Source organism: Malus domestica, chromosome 10 (genome assembly GCF_042453785.1).
Source record: "Malus domestica chromosome 10, GDT2T_hap1".
Lineage (NCBI taxonomy): Eukaryota > Viridiplantae > Streptophyta > Magnoliopsida > Rosales > Rosaceae > Malus > Malus domestica.
Window position 1 is genome coordinate 13,178,687 of NC_091670.1, and position 15,156 is coordinate 13,193,842.

The 15,156-nt window shown below is 41.8% G+C and overlaps 1 protein-coding gene across 1 annotated transcript; it reads right to left on the reverse strand.

The window, feature by feature from the left end:
• Nucleotides 1–9,590: 9,590 nt before the first annotated feature.
• On the reverse strand, nucleotides 9,591–14,790 carry LOC103454497 (polyadenylate-binding protein RBP47). The gene is made up of 6 exons (XM_008394082.4): nucleotides 13,850–14,790; nucleotides 12,352–12,832; nucleotides 10,865–10,950; nucleotides 10,660–10,790; nucleotides 10,349–10,445; nucleotides 9,591–9,956 (listed from the first exon to the last, which is right to left on the reverse strand). Exons 1-6 carry the CDS (start codon nucleotides 14,456–14,458, stop codon nucleotides 9,822–9,824), a joined length of 1,539 nt encoding a protein of 512 aa, XP_008392304.2. The 5' UTR covers nucleotides 14,459–14,790; the 3' UTR covers nucleotides 9,591–9,821.
• Between the last annotated feature and the right edge of the window lie 366 nt (nucleotides 14,791–15,156).

A 15,156-nucleotide genomic window follows, 5' to 3' on the forward strand; every position in this document is an offset into this window, starting at 1 on the left:
GGTCTAAAATGTCAGGCCTAGTTATATTGGTAGATCTACGAACAAGATTGACTCTTGAGGATTCAAACCCCCTCAAACGTACTTTAATATCAACCAGCGAGTCAGTAGTCGAGGACCCACCCTTAAGACTGCCAATGGAATAACAAATAATATCAAATTTCGTAGCAAATTAGAATTACTGCATTAATAATTGTTATGAAATATTCTCTTGCCAAACAGATTAACATGTAATATTAATTGTTAGGTTAATTCAAATTGATAGTTTAAGAGTATATAAGTTAAATTCTTATATGTATGCAAAGTATCTATAGCTCAGTTGAATACACACACACACACACATTGTTACTGAACTCAAGAAAAATGTGGATAGATGTTTATGCAATTTGATAATCAAGTTTTTTAGGCTACCATTTTAAAGTACATTATCCATAAGTAAGTGGTCATTTACTACAGTGGTGGAAATATGTTGAGCTCTTGCATGACGGCGTGGGTTCGAATCCCGTCGATGGCTGATTAAACATCTACAACAACAACAACAACAACAACAAAGCCTTTTCCCACTAAGTGGGGTCGGCTATATGAATCCTAGAACGCCATTGCGCTCGGTTTTGTGTCATGTCCTCCGTTAGATCCAAGTACTCTAAGTCTTTTCTTAGAGTCTCTTCCAAAGTTTTCCTAGGTCTTCCTCTACCCCTTCGGCCCTGAACCTCTGTCCCGTAGTCACATCTTCGAACCGGAGCGTCATTCGGCCTTCTTTGCACATGTCCAAATCACCGGAGCCGATTTTCTCTCATCTTTCCTACAATTTCGGCTACTCCTACTTTACCTCGGATATCCTCATTCCCAATCTTATCCTTTCTCGTGTGCCCACACATCCCACGAAGCATCCTCATCTCCGCTACACCCATTTTGTGTACGTGTTGATGCTTCACCGCCCAACATTCTGTGTCATACAACATCGCTGGCCTTATTGCCGTCCTATAAAATTTTCCCTTGAGCTTCAGTGGCCTACAACGGTCACACAACACGCCGGATGCATTCTTACACTTCATCCATCCAGCTCGTATTCTATGGTTGAGATCTCCATCTAATTCTCCGTTCTCTTGCAAGATAGATCCTAGGTAGCGAAAACGGTCGCTTTTTGTGATCTTCGCTAGATTGCTCCGGTCATTAGTGTGGATAAGTATATAAATGGATAGAGATAGGAAAGCAAACACAAGATGTACGTGGTTCACCCAGATTGGCTACGTCCACGGAATAGAAGAGTTCTCATTAATTGTGAAGGGTTTACACAAGTACATAGGTTCAAGCTCTCCTTTAGTGAGTACAAGTGAATGATTTAGTACAAATGACATTAGGAAATATTGTGGGAGAATGATCTCGTAATCACGAAACTTCTAAGTATCGGAGTGTGGTGTCGTCTTGACTTGCCTTATCTGTCTCATAGGTAGATGTGGCATCTTCTCTGGAAGTACTCTTCCTCCATCCAGGGGTGGTATCTTTAACTGGTGGAGATGCACAAGGTAATGTATCAATTTCACTTGAAGCTTACTTGTAGTTTCAGGCTTGGTCAAGCGCGATACAAACCATGTAGTAAGAGTCCCCCAAGTCGCCGAGCTAGGGGGTCTGCTGAAAGAGGTGACAGACAAGGTAAGCAATCAGAGCTCCGACTGATTGTTCACCTTCTCCCCATCTTGCAGCAGCATGAAGGATAAAGAGAAGAAAAATGAGAAGAGATGATATGAGATACTTTTGCTTTTGAAGAAGTAACTTTCCACAGGCTTATTCTTGAACTGAGCTGGAGGGTTTTCTGGTTTCCTCCAGAGTATAAGGCCGACTGAAGAATTTGAGGGTCAAAACAAGTCCATCAAATCTAGAGTACGTTCCACCTTGCTGATATGGGATACTTTTGCTTTTGACAGAGTAATGGATGTATCAGCACGTGTGCTGTTACGCTTGTCTCCACATGCTTCCTTGTATCCTTCGCACTTGCCCTATCTGTTCCTCAAGCAGATGCGGAATCTTCCCTGGAAACATAAGATGTTGAAGATGAGTACTCGAGAGCAATGCCAGGTAAGTAATCAGGTAAGGGGTTCCAGGCAGTCAGTTCCTGGCTGGAAGCTTGATTCCAAGTGCTGACTGATTGCTCTCTTTCTCCTTGTCTTGCAGGTAAAAACAAGGCCAAAGGAAAAGACAGGGAAAAAGCATGATATGGGATACTCTTGCTTTTAACCCTGATGATATGAGATATTCTTGCTCTAGTATAGCTTGTTTGCAGAGGTATTATCGGGGGGAAAGAAAGCTGAATATTTCGAAAGGCTTCGTTGGGAGTGCCCTCTCAGATATGATGAAGGGTTGAGCATTTTTGCAGGTCTGCCTGTCTGTTGGGGATGGAGGTCGACATATATAGGAGTCTCCCTAACAAGTAGTAATGCTATTCCTTTACCCTGCTTGGTCATAGCACGGTAGTGGGAGCTGCCAGTTTCACATGTTTTAACTCTGTCAGAGCACTTTGAAAAAGTGGTCTGTGGTATCTGGCTCTCGAGATTCGAAGAACGATGCCTCTTCGATTTTTGAGAAAGCAATCATGCTGGGGGTCTGGCTCTCGAGATTCGGAGAGCAGTGTCTCTTCGATTTTTGAGAAAGTAATCATGTTGGGAGTCTGGCTCTCGAGATTCGGAGGGCGGTGCCTCTTCGATTTTGGAGCAAGCAATCTTGTTGGGAGTGTTGTCTCGAATGTGAGTAAAGGTTGGGCATGTTTGTTAGTCTACCTTGCCACGAAGCACAAAGGTTGACACACAGGGACTTTCCAATTATCCAGCAATGGTACTGTTCCTTTACCCTCTCTTCGATTTTGAGAAAGTAATCATGTTGGGAGTCTGGCTCTCGAGGTTCGGAGGACGGTGTCTCTTCGATTTTGGAGCAAGCAATCTTGTTGGGAGTGTTTTCTCGAATGTGAGTAAAGGTTGGGCATGTTTGCTAGTCTACCTTGCCACGAAGCACAGAGGTTGACAAACAGGGACTTTCCAATTATCCAGCAGTGGTATTGTTCCTTTACCCTTGTGGGTAATAATATGGTAGCTAGACCTTCAAAATTTATGTGTCTAAACTTTGTTAGTGCTGTTTCTTTGCTATTCTTTTACCTTTCTTGGTCAGAGCGATGTAGTGGGAGCTGCAAGCTTCACGTGCTCAACTTTGGCAGAGAACTTTGGCAAAGTTATCTGTGGTACCCATGAGCTATTGTTGCGTGTGGGAAGTGGGTGATTGAACAGTAAGATTCATGTGCTTTCTACTTCACCAGAAGTCTTCGACAGAATGCCCATAATTTCTGCAAAGCTGAGTGTGCGTGTGACAGGTGCTGACAAGGCTAGAAAAGTAGGTGCCTCTTCGATTTCTGAGATCGGCCCTCGTGGTCTCTGAGCAGCCCAGCTTTTGAGAAAGCGAGCGCCTCTTCGATTGATTCGGAGAACGATGCCTCATCGATTTTTGAGAAAGCAATCATGCTGGGGGTCTGGCTCTCGAAGATTCGGGGAGCAGTGTCTCTTCGATTTTTGAGAAAGTAATCATGTTGGGAGTCTGGCTCTCGAGATTCGGAGGGCGGTGCCTCTTCGATTTTGGAGCAAGCAATCTTGTTGGGAGTGTTTTCTCGAATGTGAGTAAAGGTTGGGCATGTTTGCTAGTCTACCTTGCCATGAAGCACAGAGGTTGACACACAGGGACTTTCCAATTATCCAGCAATGGTACTGTTCCTTTACCCTCTCTTCGATTTTTAAGAAAGTAGTCATGTTGAGAGTCTGGCTCTCGAGATTCGGAGGACGGTGCCTCTTCGATTTTGGAGCAAGCAATCTTATTGGGAGTGTTTTCTCGAATGTGAGTAAAGGTTGGGCATGTTTGCTAGTCTACCTTGCCACGAAGCACAGAGGTTGACACACAAGGACTTTCCAATTATCCAGCAGTGGTACTGTTCCTTTACCCTTGTGGGTAATAATATGGTAGCTAGACCTTCAAAATTTATGGGTCTAAACTTTGTTAGTGCTGTTTCTTTGCTATTCTTTTACCCTTCTTGGTCAGAGCGATGTAGTAGGAGTTGCAAGCTTCACGTGCTCAACTTTGGCAGAGAACTTTGGCAAAGTTATCTGTGGTACCCATGAGCTATTGTTGCGTGTGGGAAGTGGGTGATTGAACAGTAAGATTCATGTGTTTTCTACTTCCCCAGAAGTCTTCGACAAAATGCCCATAATTTTCGCAAAGCTGAGTGTGCGTGTGACAGGTGCTGACAAGGCTGGAAAAGTAGGTGCCTCTTCGATTTCTGAGATCAGCCCTCGTGGTCTCTGGGGAGCCCAGCTTTTGAGAAAGCGAGCGCCTCTTCGATTTCTGAGATCAGCCTTCGAGGTCTTTGAGCAGCCCAACTTTTGAGAAAGCAAACGCCTCTTCGATTTCTGAGATCAACCCTCGTGATCTCTAAGCAGCCCAGCTTTTGAGAAAGCAAACGCCTCTTCGATTTCTGAGCAGGCGCCTCTTCGATTTCTGAAGCTCCGTCGAGTGCAGATTTTTATAGGGGCTGGCATTAAGTTCCAAAGCACACTTGAATCTCAACCAGTAGAAGCTTCATTCTTGCACTTCTAAGATCTTGATTTGTCCGACCTCTTCTCTCTTCAACACCTTTGAAAATGTCTGGTCCCTCCGACCGTCGTTTTGACTTGAACCTTATTGAAGAGGCAGCCCCGCCTTCTCCAGACAACATATGGCGCCCATCCTTCGTCTCCCCTACTGGTCCTCTTACCGTTGGGGATTCCGTGATGAAGAATGATATGACCGCTGCGGTGGTGGCCAGGAACCTTCTCACTCCCAAAGATAACAGACTACTTTCCAAACGGTCTGATGAGTTAGCTGTTAAGGATTCGCTGGCTCTCAGTGTTCAGTGTGCAGGTTCTGTGTCTAATATGGCCCAACGCCTATTTGCTCGAACCCGCCAAGTTGAATCATTGGCGGCTGAAGTGATGAGTCTCAAACAGGAGATTAGAGGGCTCAAGCATGAGAATAAACAGTTGCACCGGCTCGCACATGACTATGCTACAAACATGAAGAGGAAGCTTGACCAGATGAAGGAAACTGATGGTCAGGTTTTACTTGATCATCAGAGATTTGTGGGTTTGTTCCAAAGGCATTTATTGCCTTCGTCTTCTGGGGCTGTACCGCGTAATGAAGCTCCAAATGATCAACCTCTGATGCCTCCTCCTTCTAGGGTTCTGTCCAGTACTGAGGCTCCAAATGATCCCCCTCCGGTGCCTTCTCTTTCTGGGGCTCTACCGACTGCTGAGACTTCTCCAAAGCAACCTTTGTGAAGGCTCCCTCTTGTGTGTTTATTTTGACTCATGTATATGTACATATTTGTAGCTTATCGGGGATATCAATAAATAAGCTTTCCTTCATTTCAACGTATTGTGTTAGATACACCAAAGCCTTCTTCGCTAAGTTCTTTGAATTTTCTTTTGTTGAAGCTTGTATGTTGAAGCTTTCTGAGTGGAGCATGTAGGTTGGGGTAGTGTTCCCTTAATTTTCCGAGTGAGGAAAACTTCTCGGTTGGAGACTTGGAAAATCCAAGTCACTGAGTGGGATCGGCTATATGAATCTTAGAACGCCATTGTGCTCGATCATGTGTCATGTCCTTCGTTAGATCCAAGCACTCTAAGTCTTTTCTTAGAGTCTCTTCCAAAGTTTTCCTAGGTCTTCCTCTACCCCTTCGGCCCTGAACCTCTGTCCCATAGTCGCATCTTCTAATCGGAGCGTCAGTAGGCCTTCTTTGCACATGTCCAAACCACCGTAACCGATTTTCTCTCATCTTTCCTTCAATTTCGGCTACTCCTACTTTACCCCGGATATCCTCATTCCTAATCTTATCCTTTCTCGTGTGCCCACACATCCAACGAAGCATCCTCATCTCCGCTACACCCATTTTGTGTACGTGTTGATGTTTCACCGCCCAACATTCTGTGCCATACAGCATCGCCGGCCTTATTGTCGTCCTATAAAATTTTCCCTTGAGCTTCAGTGGCATACGGCGGTCACATAACACGCCGGATGCACTCTTCCACTTCATCCATCCAGCTTGTATTCTATGGTTGAGATCTCCATCTAATTCTCCGTTCTTTTGCAAGATAGATCCTAGGTAACGAAAACGGTCGCTCTTTGGTATTTCTTGATCTCCGATCCTCACCCCTAACTCGTTTTGGCCTCCATTTGCACTGAACTTGCACTCCATATATTCTGTCTTTGATCGGCTTAGGCGAAGACCTTTAGATTCCAACACTTCTCTCCAAAGGTTAAGCTTTGCATTTACCCCTTCCTGAGTTTCATCTATCAACACTATATCGTCTGCGAAAAGCATACACCAAGGAATATCATCTTGAATATGTCCTGTTAACTCATCCATTACCAACGCAAAAAGGTAAGGACTTAAGGATGAGCCTTGATGTAATCCTACAGTTATGGGAAAGCTTTCGGTTTGTCCTTCATGAGTTCTTACGGCAGTCTTTGCTCCTTCATACATATCCTTTATAGCTTGGATATATGCTACTCGTACTCCTTTCTTCTCTAAAATCCTCCAAAGAATGTCTCTTGGGACCCTATCATACGCTTTTTCCAAATCTATAAAGACCATGTGTAAATCCTTTTTCCCATCTCTATATCTTTCCATCAATCTTCGTAAGAGATAGATTGCCTCCATGGTTGAACGCCCTGGCATGAACCCGAATTGGTTGTCCGAAACCCGTGTCTCTTGCCTCAATCTATGCTCAATGACTCTCTCCCAGAGCTTCATTGTATGACTCATTAGCTTAATACCCCTATAGTTCATGCAATTTTGTACGTCGCCCTTATTCTTGTAGATAGGCACCAAAGTGCTCGTTCGCCACTCATTTGGCATCTTCTTCGTTTTCAAAATCCTATTGAAAAGGTCAGTGAGCCATGTTATACCTGTCTCTCCCAAAAGTTTCCACACTTCGATTGGTATATCGTCTGGGCCTATTGCTTTTTTATGCTTCATCTTCTTCAAAGCTACAACCACTTCTTCCTTCCGGATTCGACGATAAAAAGAGTAGTTTCTACACTCTTCTGAGTTACTCAACTCCCCTAAAGAAGCACTCATTTCATGTCCTTCATTGAAGAGATTATGAAAATAACCTCTCCATCTGTCTTTAACCGCGTTCTCTGTAGCAAGAACCTTTCCATCCTCATCCTTGATGCACCTCACTTGGTTTAGGTCCATTGTCTTCTTTTCCCTTGCTCTAGATAGTTTATAGATATCCAACTCTCCTTCTTTGGTATCTAGTCGTTTATACATATCGTCGTAAGCCGCTAACTTAGCTTCTCTGACAGCTTTCTTCGCCTCTTGCTTCGCTTTTCTATACCTTTCACCATTTTCATCGGTCCTCTCCTTGTATAAGGCTTTACAACATTCCTTCTTAGCCTTCACCTTTGTTTGTACCTCCTCATTCCACCACCAAGATTCCTTTTGGTGTGGGGCAAAGCCCTTGGACTCTCCTAATACCTCTTTTGCTACTTTTCGGATACAACTAGCCATGGAATCCCACATTTGGCTAGCTTCCCCCTCTCTATCCCACACACATTGGGTGATTACCTTCTCTTTGAAAATGGCTTGTTTTTCTTCTTTTAGATTCCACCATCTAGTCCTTGGGCACTTCCAAGTCTTGTTCTTTTGTCTTACTCTTTTGATATGTACATCCATCACCAACAAGCGATGTTGATTAGCCACGCTCTCTCCTGGTATAACTTTGCAATCCTTACAAGTTATACGATCCCCTTTCCTCATTAGAAGAAAATCTATTTGTGTTTTTGACGACCCACTCTTGTAGGTGATCACATGTTCTTCTCTCTTCTTAAAGAAGGTGTTGGCTAAGAAGAGATCATATGCCATTGCAAAATCCAAGATAGCTTCCCCATCCTCGTTTCTCTCCCCAAAACCATGGCCACCATGAAAACCTCCATAGTTGCCTGTCTCCCTGCCCACGTGTCCATTTAAATCTCCTCCTATAAATAACTTCTCCGTCTGAGCAATTCCTTGCACCAAGTCTCCAAGATCTTCCCAAAATTTCTCCTTCGAACTCGTATCCAACCCTACTTGAGGTGCGTATGCACTAATCACATTGATAAGTTCTTGTCCTATTACAATCTTGATTGCCATGATTCTATCTCCTACCCTCTTGACATCTACAACATCTTGTACCAAGGTCTTATCCACGATGATGCCAACACCGTTTCTCGTTCTATTTATGCCCGAATACCAAAGTTTAAACCCTGAGTTTTCTAGATCCTTTGCCTTACTACCAACCCACTTAGTTTCTTGTAGGCACATAATATTTATCCTTCTCCTCACCATAACTTCCACTACTTCCATAGATTTTCCCGTTAAGGTTCCTATATTCCACGTTCCTAAACGCATTTTGCTCTCTTGAACTCTACCCTTCTGTCCTAGCTTCTTCACCCTCCCCCGTCTAATAGGATCAAAGTACTTCTTTTGTGTGTCCCGGGTAAAGTTGATAGGAGCATATGCTCCCAAACAACTTTGAGTGGAGTCGTTCGAAAAGAAGTTTCTATGGCCCCCTTGCTCATTTAACACTGCATCCGGGTGCCGATGGAGATACAGCGACCCTTGCTCACTTATCACTGTGCTAATCTATCATTTGACAAAAAAACAAAAAAGCATAAGTACCCCTTAAGTCGTTGCATTTGCATAATTTTCCTCGTATTTAACTAGTTTCCATGGTATAAGTCTACCATTGATGATTAGTGCACGAACATAACAGCAAATATAAAATTGTAATATATCAAAAGTCACCCAATTTGGCAAAGGACAAAAAATAACAAATATGTATCCTTTAAAACATGTGATAATATCCAATAGTTGAATTTATTTTAGGTGTAATAATTTCCCTAGAAATTTAGGTGCCAATGCTGCATTAGGAATAGGAAGTGTCCATTTGCATGCACCTCCACTTATTATATTAAAAAATTATTTGTAAGTTCAGCTGCATAATATATGGTCAATGGCTACTCTTTCATATTCGCATTCGCACACAGGACAGAGTATAGTGTGGACACCAAAAAAAAAAAAAAAAAAAAACTTAATTTCAATAAAAAAAGTTTTGAAATATTTGGATTTTTGTTATGGTTATTTACTGGAATTATGAACTTTGTAATTAAGTTTTGTATTTGTGTCATGTTTATTGTTAGTTTTTGTTGTATTTTATTCATAGTTTTTATATTTAATTATACACTGACAGATTAAAAATGATAAACATAATATTATACAACAAAATAAATTGAATTCATACACACGTCTTCTCAAACGAGAGAACAACTATTGTCGCAATGTATTTTTCGAACCAGAGAAGATGGTGGACGGGATACCCAGACCTCGTTCGATGTCTTCTCAAACGCTAGTGCGGCGAGACCAAAAACGCCCGAGTTGCTCATTTTTTGCGCAACCATAGCGTGTGTTGTACCAGTTCAAGCTGTACACAAGTATAAAACCTAGACACTAAATACCATATCACATCGGTATAAACGTATTTTCCGGGTCAAAAGAATTCCTGTTGATTCGAAGATTGTCAGGCATAGACACAAGTATTCATCTCACACATGGGCTGCTAAATCCGGTATCAAAAATTCCTCACATTACATATTTAGCTAAACGGGCTGCTAAATCAACCCTACTTCAATTAAAGGCACTGATAAACTATATCTAAAATGCCACTTTTGTAAGTTCAGTTTACACGCTGTTGGCAACTGCGACAGCCCTGTTAAGAAGCCCCGTTAACCGCAGCTGCGGTGTGCATGCTCAGGTCCTCACCCTGTGGCACAGCATGTCCATACCCGCCATAACCCTGTCCTCCATAGTGTGCTCCATTCCACTGGTTACTTGAATCCGACCTCCACTGCAAAAACACATGTAGTCAATAATGAGAAAATTACAACTGGGTGAGAGAGAGAATTACCCTAGGGGACAATTCATCAACTCTAAGAGAGGTTAGGTTCTAGGCTATAGGGGTGGGGTCAAGAAAGTGCGAAAATGGTGCGACTTTACCAAAGGATGGGGCATAATTGTGGTAGTCTAATGTTGCTGACGTTGGGATCATTTTGGAGTGCAAGAAGAGAAGGGGGTAGGGGCGCGAGATTATGTGTTGCCGTACTATGTTGTAGAGCACAATAAAGATCAAACCAGACAAATGCCAAGAGAAATACAGGTGATATTCAGAGATAGATTTCTGAGTGTTACATAGCCTGATAGTCAGCAGACAATTAAATGAAATAAATCACCAAGTATTACCTGCTTGTTCCCCTGACTGCGACCCCAAGAAAGTCGAACTGTTTGCTTGCCAATAACCGTTCCATTCAGCATCTGTATTGCGTTCTCAGCATCCTTCCTGCAAACCGAAACAATATTAGGTAGTCCGTTACATGGTTGATGGTTCCAAGAAATAAGATTACTACCTACCTCCTTCAGTCTTCTAAAAATTTTGATTGTATTTCTTATATACAGTTTATTGTTTAATAAATCATTTTAACATTGATATTGACATTGCAGCTTTATTTCCAAATAACAAGATATTAGGACCCATATATCTTAAATAAGAGTACCTATTAGCAAACTGAACAAAACCACACGCTTTTCCAACTGGTATTTTCACAGAGACAACTTCACCAAAATGAGAAAAAGGCAGCCGGAGGTCTTCATCATTGACCTCAGAATCAAGCCCTCCAACAAATATCTACAAAAATTGATAGATTAAAGAGCTATACAAGGTTAATGATACTTTTAACGGGAAAGAAGACACAAACTTACAGTTGTGTTATTAGGCTCACTGTCAAACTGGGAACCTTGGGCGACGGCACCATTTGATGCATGTCCACCACCAGCCAATACCAATGCTAAGTCAAGGGAAAAAAAGGTAATACATTTAGTCCCACTCGAAATACACAACATGTTAAAGTAGAAAGCTGCATTTTCCAACAATAAGCTAGAACTTATGATTGATTCTAGGAGCGGATCCAGGCTTCTTATCTTTTATTTCCTTTCAGATGGGGGCAAGTGCAACAGTGGATTTGTTTGGCACAGAGTGCCATAGCAGGTTCAAACCTAATGCCATTATAAGTAAAAATCCAACTAGCTTGGTGGAAACCTACTCTTTCTGAAGCAAAGAAAAATACTAACAGTGCATGTGAGATGGCATAAGCTTAACTTCTCACTTTGAATAGCAACTCTACTAAATTAAAGATTTGAAAATTTCAGGCGGGATATCATCTAAACTTCTAAAGATTACCGAACTTCGTGAAGACAATTTGCAAAGATAGGAAAAAGTACTCAGCATATGAAACCACCAGTACGTACATACCTTATGTCAGCAATTAAATGACTAATTGTTAGTGGTTTCACCAAAAAAGCAGTTAAGAGAGATGCTGAAAAAGGATAAAATAGTAATAGAAGAACATAATATAATAAAAATTCCTGTGCAGTTTGAAATGAAAGTTTCCAGGGGAGGAGAACAAACGTTAGTGTTTTGAAATCAATTGATAGGAAAATAAATTCCTAAAAATGTTTAATTGTAATTGAAACTTTCTTTTGAAGATGTTAGTATCAGTGACAACCCGTACATTATAGATTTGGTATCTATGAAAAGAATTTACCATGCAGGAAACGACCCTATAAAACTCTCAAAACAAAATCCAGAACCAAAGGGATAAGACCACGAAATAGGAAGCAAAGAAAACAAATAATCCAAAAAACTAAAACTTATAAAATTCACTCATGGCTTGAGTATTACACAGGCAATCTAAAAACACAAAGCCACATGAACCGCCATGCCTCCAACAATTGAAGTAATGATGATGATTTGTACTACCATTGCTGTAGTAGAATTAGAGAAGCTCTCTAATAAAAGATGCTGGAGAAAGAATTAAAAAGTGCAACAAATATAGACAAGAATAGGCAATGATGCTGCTGATAACTCACTTACGATTTTTTTTCTGAACCACTCTCCAACTCTTATCTAAAACCATCTAACATATCATCTTACATCACAAAACGAGCAGATAGATACAACTGACATTAAATGATCATAGAGAAAAGTACAGAACATAGAAAGAAAGAAAAAGGGAATTGCGGAGCATGAGCAATTACAATTATGTAAATAATAAGCAAGCTAGACTTGTTATCAAAGGTGCATAGACAAAAATGAGCGGACTTTCGACGGAGACATATATTCATAAAGAAGGGCAGAAGAAACCAATATGAAGCAAAAAACAAAAAATCCGGAGGGCATTATATCATACCTTGTGAAGAATACTGTTGTTGATATGCAGGTGCTTTTTTGGGTGTTGCAACACCGATGCGCATGGCCCTGCTCGAACAATACGCACCATTCATTTCGGCAATAGCCCTTGACCTCTCATTTTCATCACCAAACCTAACAAAACCATAACCTTTTGAACGTCCAGTATTTGCATCTAGAACAACTTTCGCTCCCTTAACAGATGAATATCTACTAGAAAAAGTCTCCTGCAACATAGTGTCAGTGACATCTGTAGCCAAATCTCCTACAAAGATAGATAGATCAGCACTAGTGTCTGCTCGTCTATCACCAGCACTGAAGGTTGCCCAGTTTAAACGAAAAGGCTGCTCTGTATTTGGCATTGCAGTTCCGTTATAGTTCTGCAAAACTTCCTCAGCTGCTTCCCGTGAATAGAACTCAACGAATCCATATCCCTCTGACTGACCAGTTTGCTTATTGCGTATTACCTTAATTGAGGAAACCTTCAAAGTTCGTGACACCAAAAGCACATAGTTAGCAGCAAAGTACTTGACAACAGCATTTTGTCAAATATTTGGCAATACTAAACAAGAGGCCGCAAAAGCAACATGAGATAACTACACAATTAAAAAACATCCCAAGTGCCCAATAATCACTATCATTCACTTGACCCCAATTTAGCAGGGGAGGATGACAGGCTGGAAACAGAAGCTTACTTATCCGTATCAAATATAACTACCAGATGATCGGATGCCCAAAATAGCATTCAAACAAGGATTTTGGCTCTGCAATAATTGAAAATTGACATATACGAAGTTCAAAGCAAAAATTTTGGTTTCCCAATAGTTGACAGAAGACATGTAAACTACCTAAAGTAAAGACAAAAGTAATCAAAACATGGAAAAAGAGTTTCACACCACATGAATGGTTTGGAGTAGAATGGGCATTGCCGTAACACTACTACAAAATGGGAGTGGATCAACTGCTATTGCTCCCCCCTCTATCGGAAAAAGACAATAGCCACTCAAGGAGGGGTTTGCATTTAATTTGTTAAGCTATGGTCATTATATTCAACAAGAAACTGTTGCTAGAAATCTCACATATTCAACAGTATTCATAGACCATATATACCGCTGTTTGGTCGTAGGATACTACTATAAGCTGAACTAGCCGCCAATCTACAATAAACAGAGTTGACCCAACATAGCCAGTAAAGAAGCAGACCTCTCCACTGAACATACTCAATTTCTATCTAGGTATACGCATCTTGATGTACCAAGAGCGATTTTCGAAGTGGGTGGTTAGTGTTAATCTTACTCTTTCAATCGGCGTTCCATTTCCGACTACCGAAAAACCGCAAAGACAAGCTAGGATACACTATGACTATCCCACAGCATACAATCATAAAAGAAACCACTAGGGCAATCACACAACAAACAATCACAAAAGAAATCATCAACCTCCAATCAATCATAGAGCTGTAACTATGTCCATGAAATCCACTGAAGCTAAAAGCTAACCTGTCCAGTGTGCGCAAAGCATCCGTGAAGGTAAGTCTCGTCCATCCAATGATGAAGGTCGCCAACCCAGATGGTCCTGACCTCGTCGTTGGGCCCCTGTTTTTGTGACGGCGACTGCTGCTGCTGCAGCTGCTTCGGCGGCTGCTGTTGCTGCTGATACGCCACAGCCTGAGGCTGCTGCTGGTACGGATTGGGGTGAGGATGATGAGGAGCCGCCCCGTAAGGCATGTAATGCTGCGGGTACACCATCATCTGCTGCTGCATCATCGCCATCGCCGCCGCCGGGTACTGCATGGCCATCCATTGCTGCTGGTGCATCCATTGCTGCTGGTGGTGCTGCTGTTGTTGCTGCTGGTGCTGCGGAGTGCCCAGATCGCTGCCGCCGTTGGATTGCTGGGCCATGTATGAAGTTCCGAGCTTGTGATCTTCTCTTCTCTCTGCACCTCTCTCTCTAGAATTCTTGGTTCTGTGTGTTCTGTGAGATCTGAGGAGAGAGAGCAGAGAGGGAGGCTTGAAGCTAGAGAGAGAGGGAGGCGAGGGCGGCGCGGAAGCAAAAGAGGGAGGGTTTGAAGTGACGAATGGGGTTTTAAAGGGATTATTGCTTCTCATTTACATTTTTTTTTTATTTCATTTTTGTAGGTGTATTTTCTTTTTTTTTAAGATGAGACCTCGTTTGCCACGTCCGTAAAATCACGTTTGCCGTCCGCGATGGGGTAGGATTTTCTGTCCTTCTAATCTCTTAGTTCATTCTCTTTTTATTTAAACGGTTAGATTAAGAGTCAATATTTTGTTTAAATTTTTATAGAAAGGAAAAGATAAAAAGAAAAACGTGAGAAAATGAGAGAGAAATAGATGGCAATAAGAGAGGAAAAATCTTACTCCGTACATGAACAAGATGGGAGTGCAACGATTTTTAAGTGTGTTCGCGGTGCATAGGGCGCACTAGAAGATGGGACACGCTGAAAACTCTTTTCATGAGTGGATGCTAAGTGGTGCTTGGGTGAGCTGGATTGCATGTTATCAAATTTTCACTTAATTTGTCCTTTTATTTTGGCTAATTAAGCTACTCCAGTGAGTCAACGACTTGGCATGAACCTAATGATGGTAGATTAAATGATATTCATCCAAGTGACACTTAACGTGGCGGTAATGTTTTGCTGACGACCAAATTTGCTATCAAATCGTAATACACTCAACTCAAATATTTGTTTTAATAGACTTGGATGTATTATCCAAATTATGTAAAGGGATTGGCATGATTCTGTCGAGAATATATTTGCTCACAACCCTTAATTTGTGAAATGCCG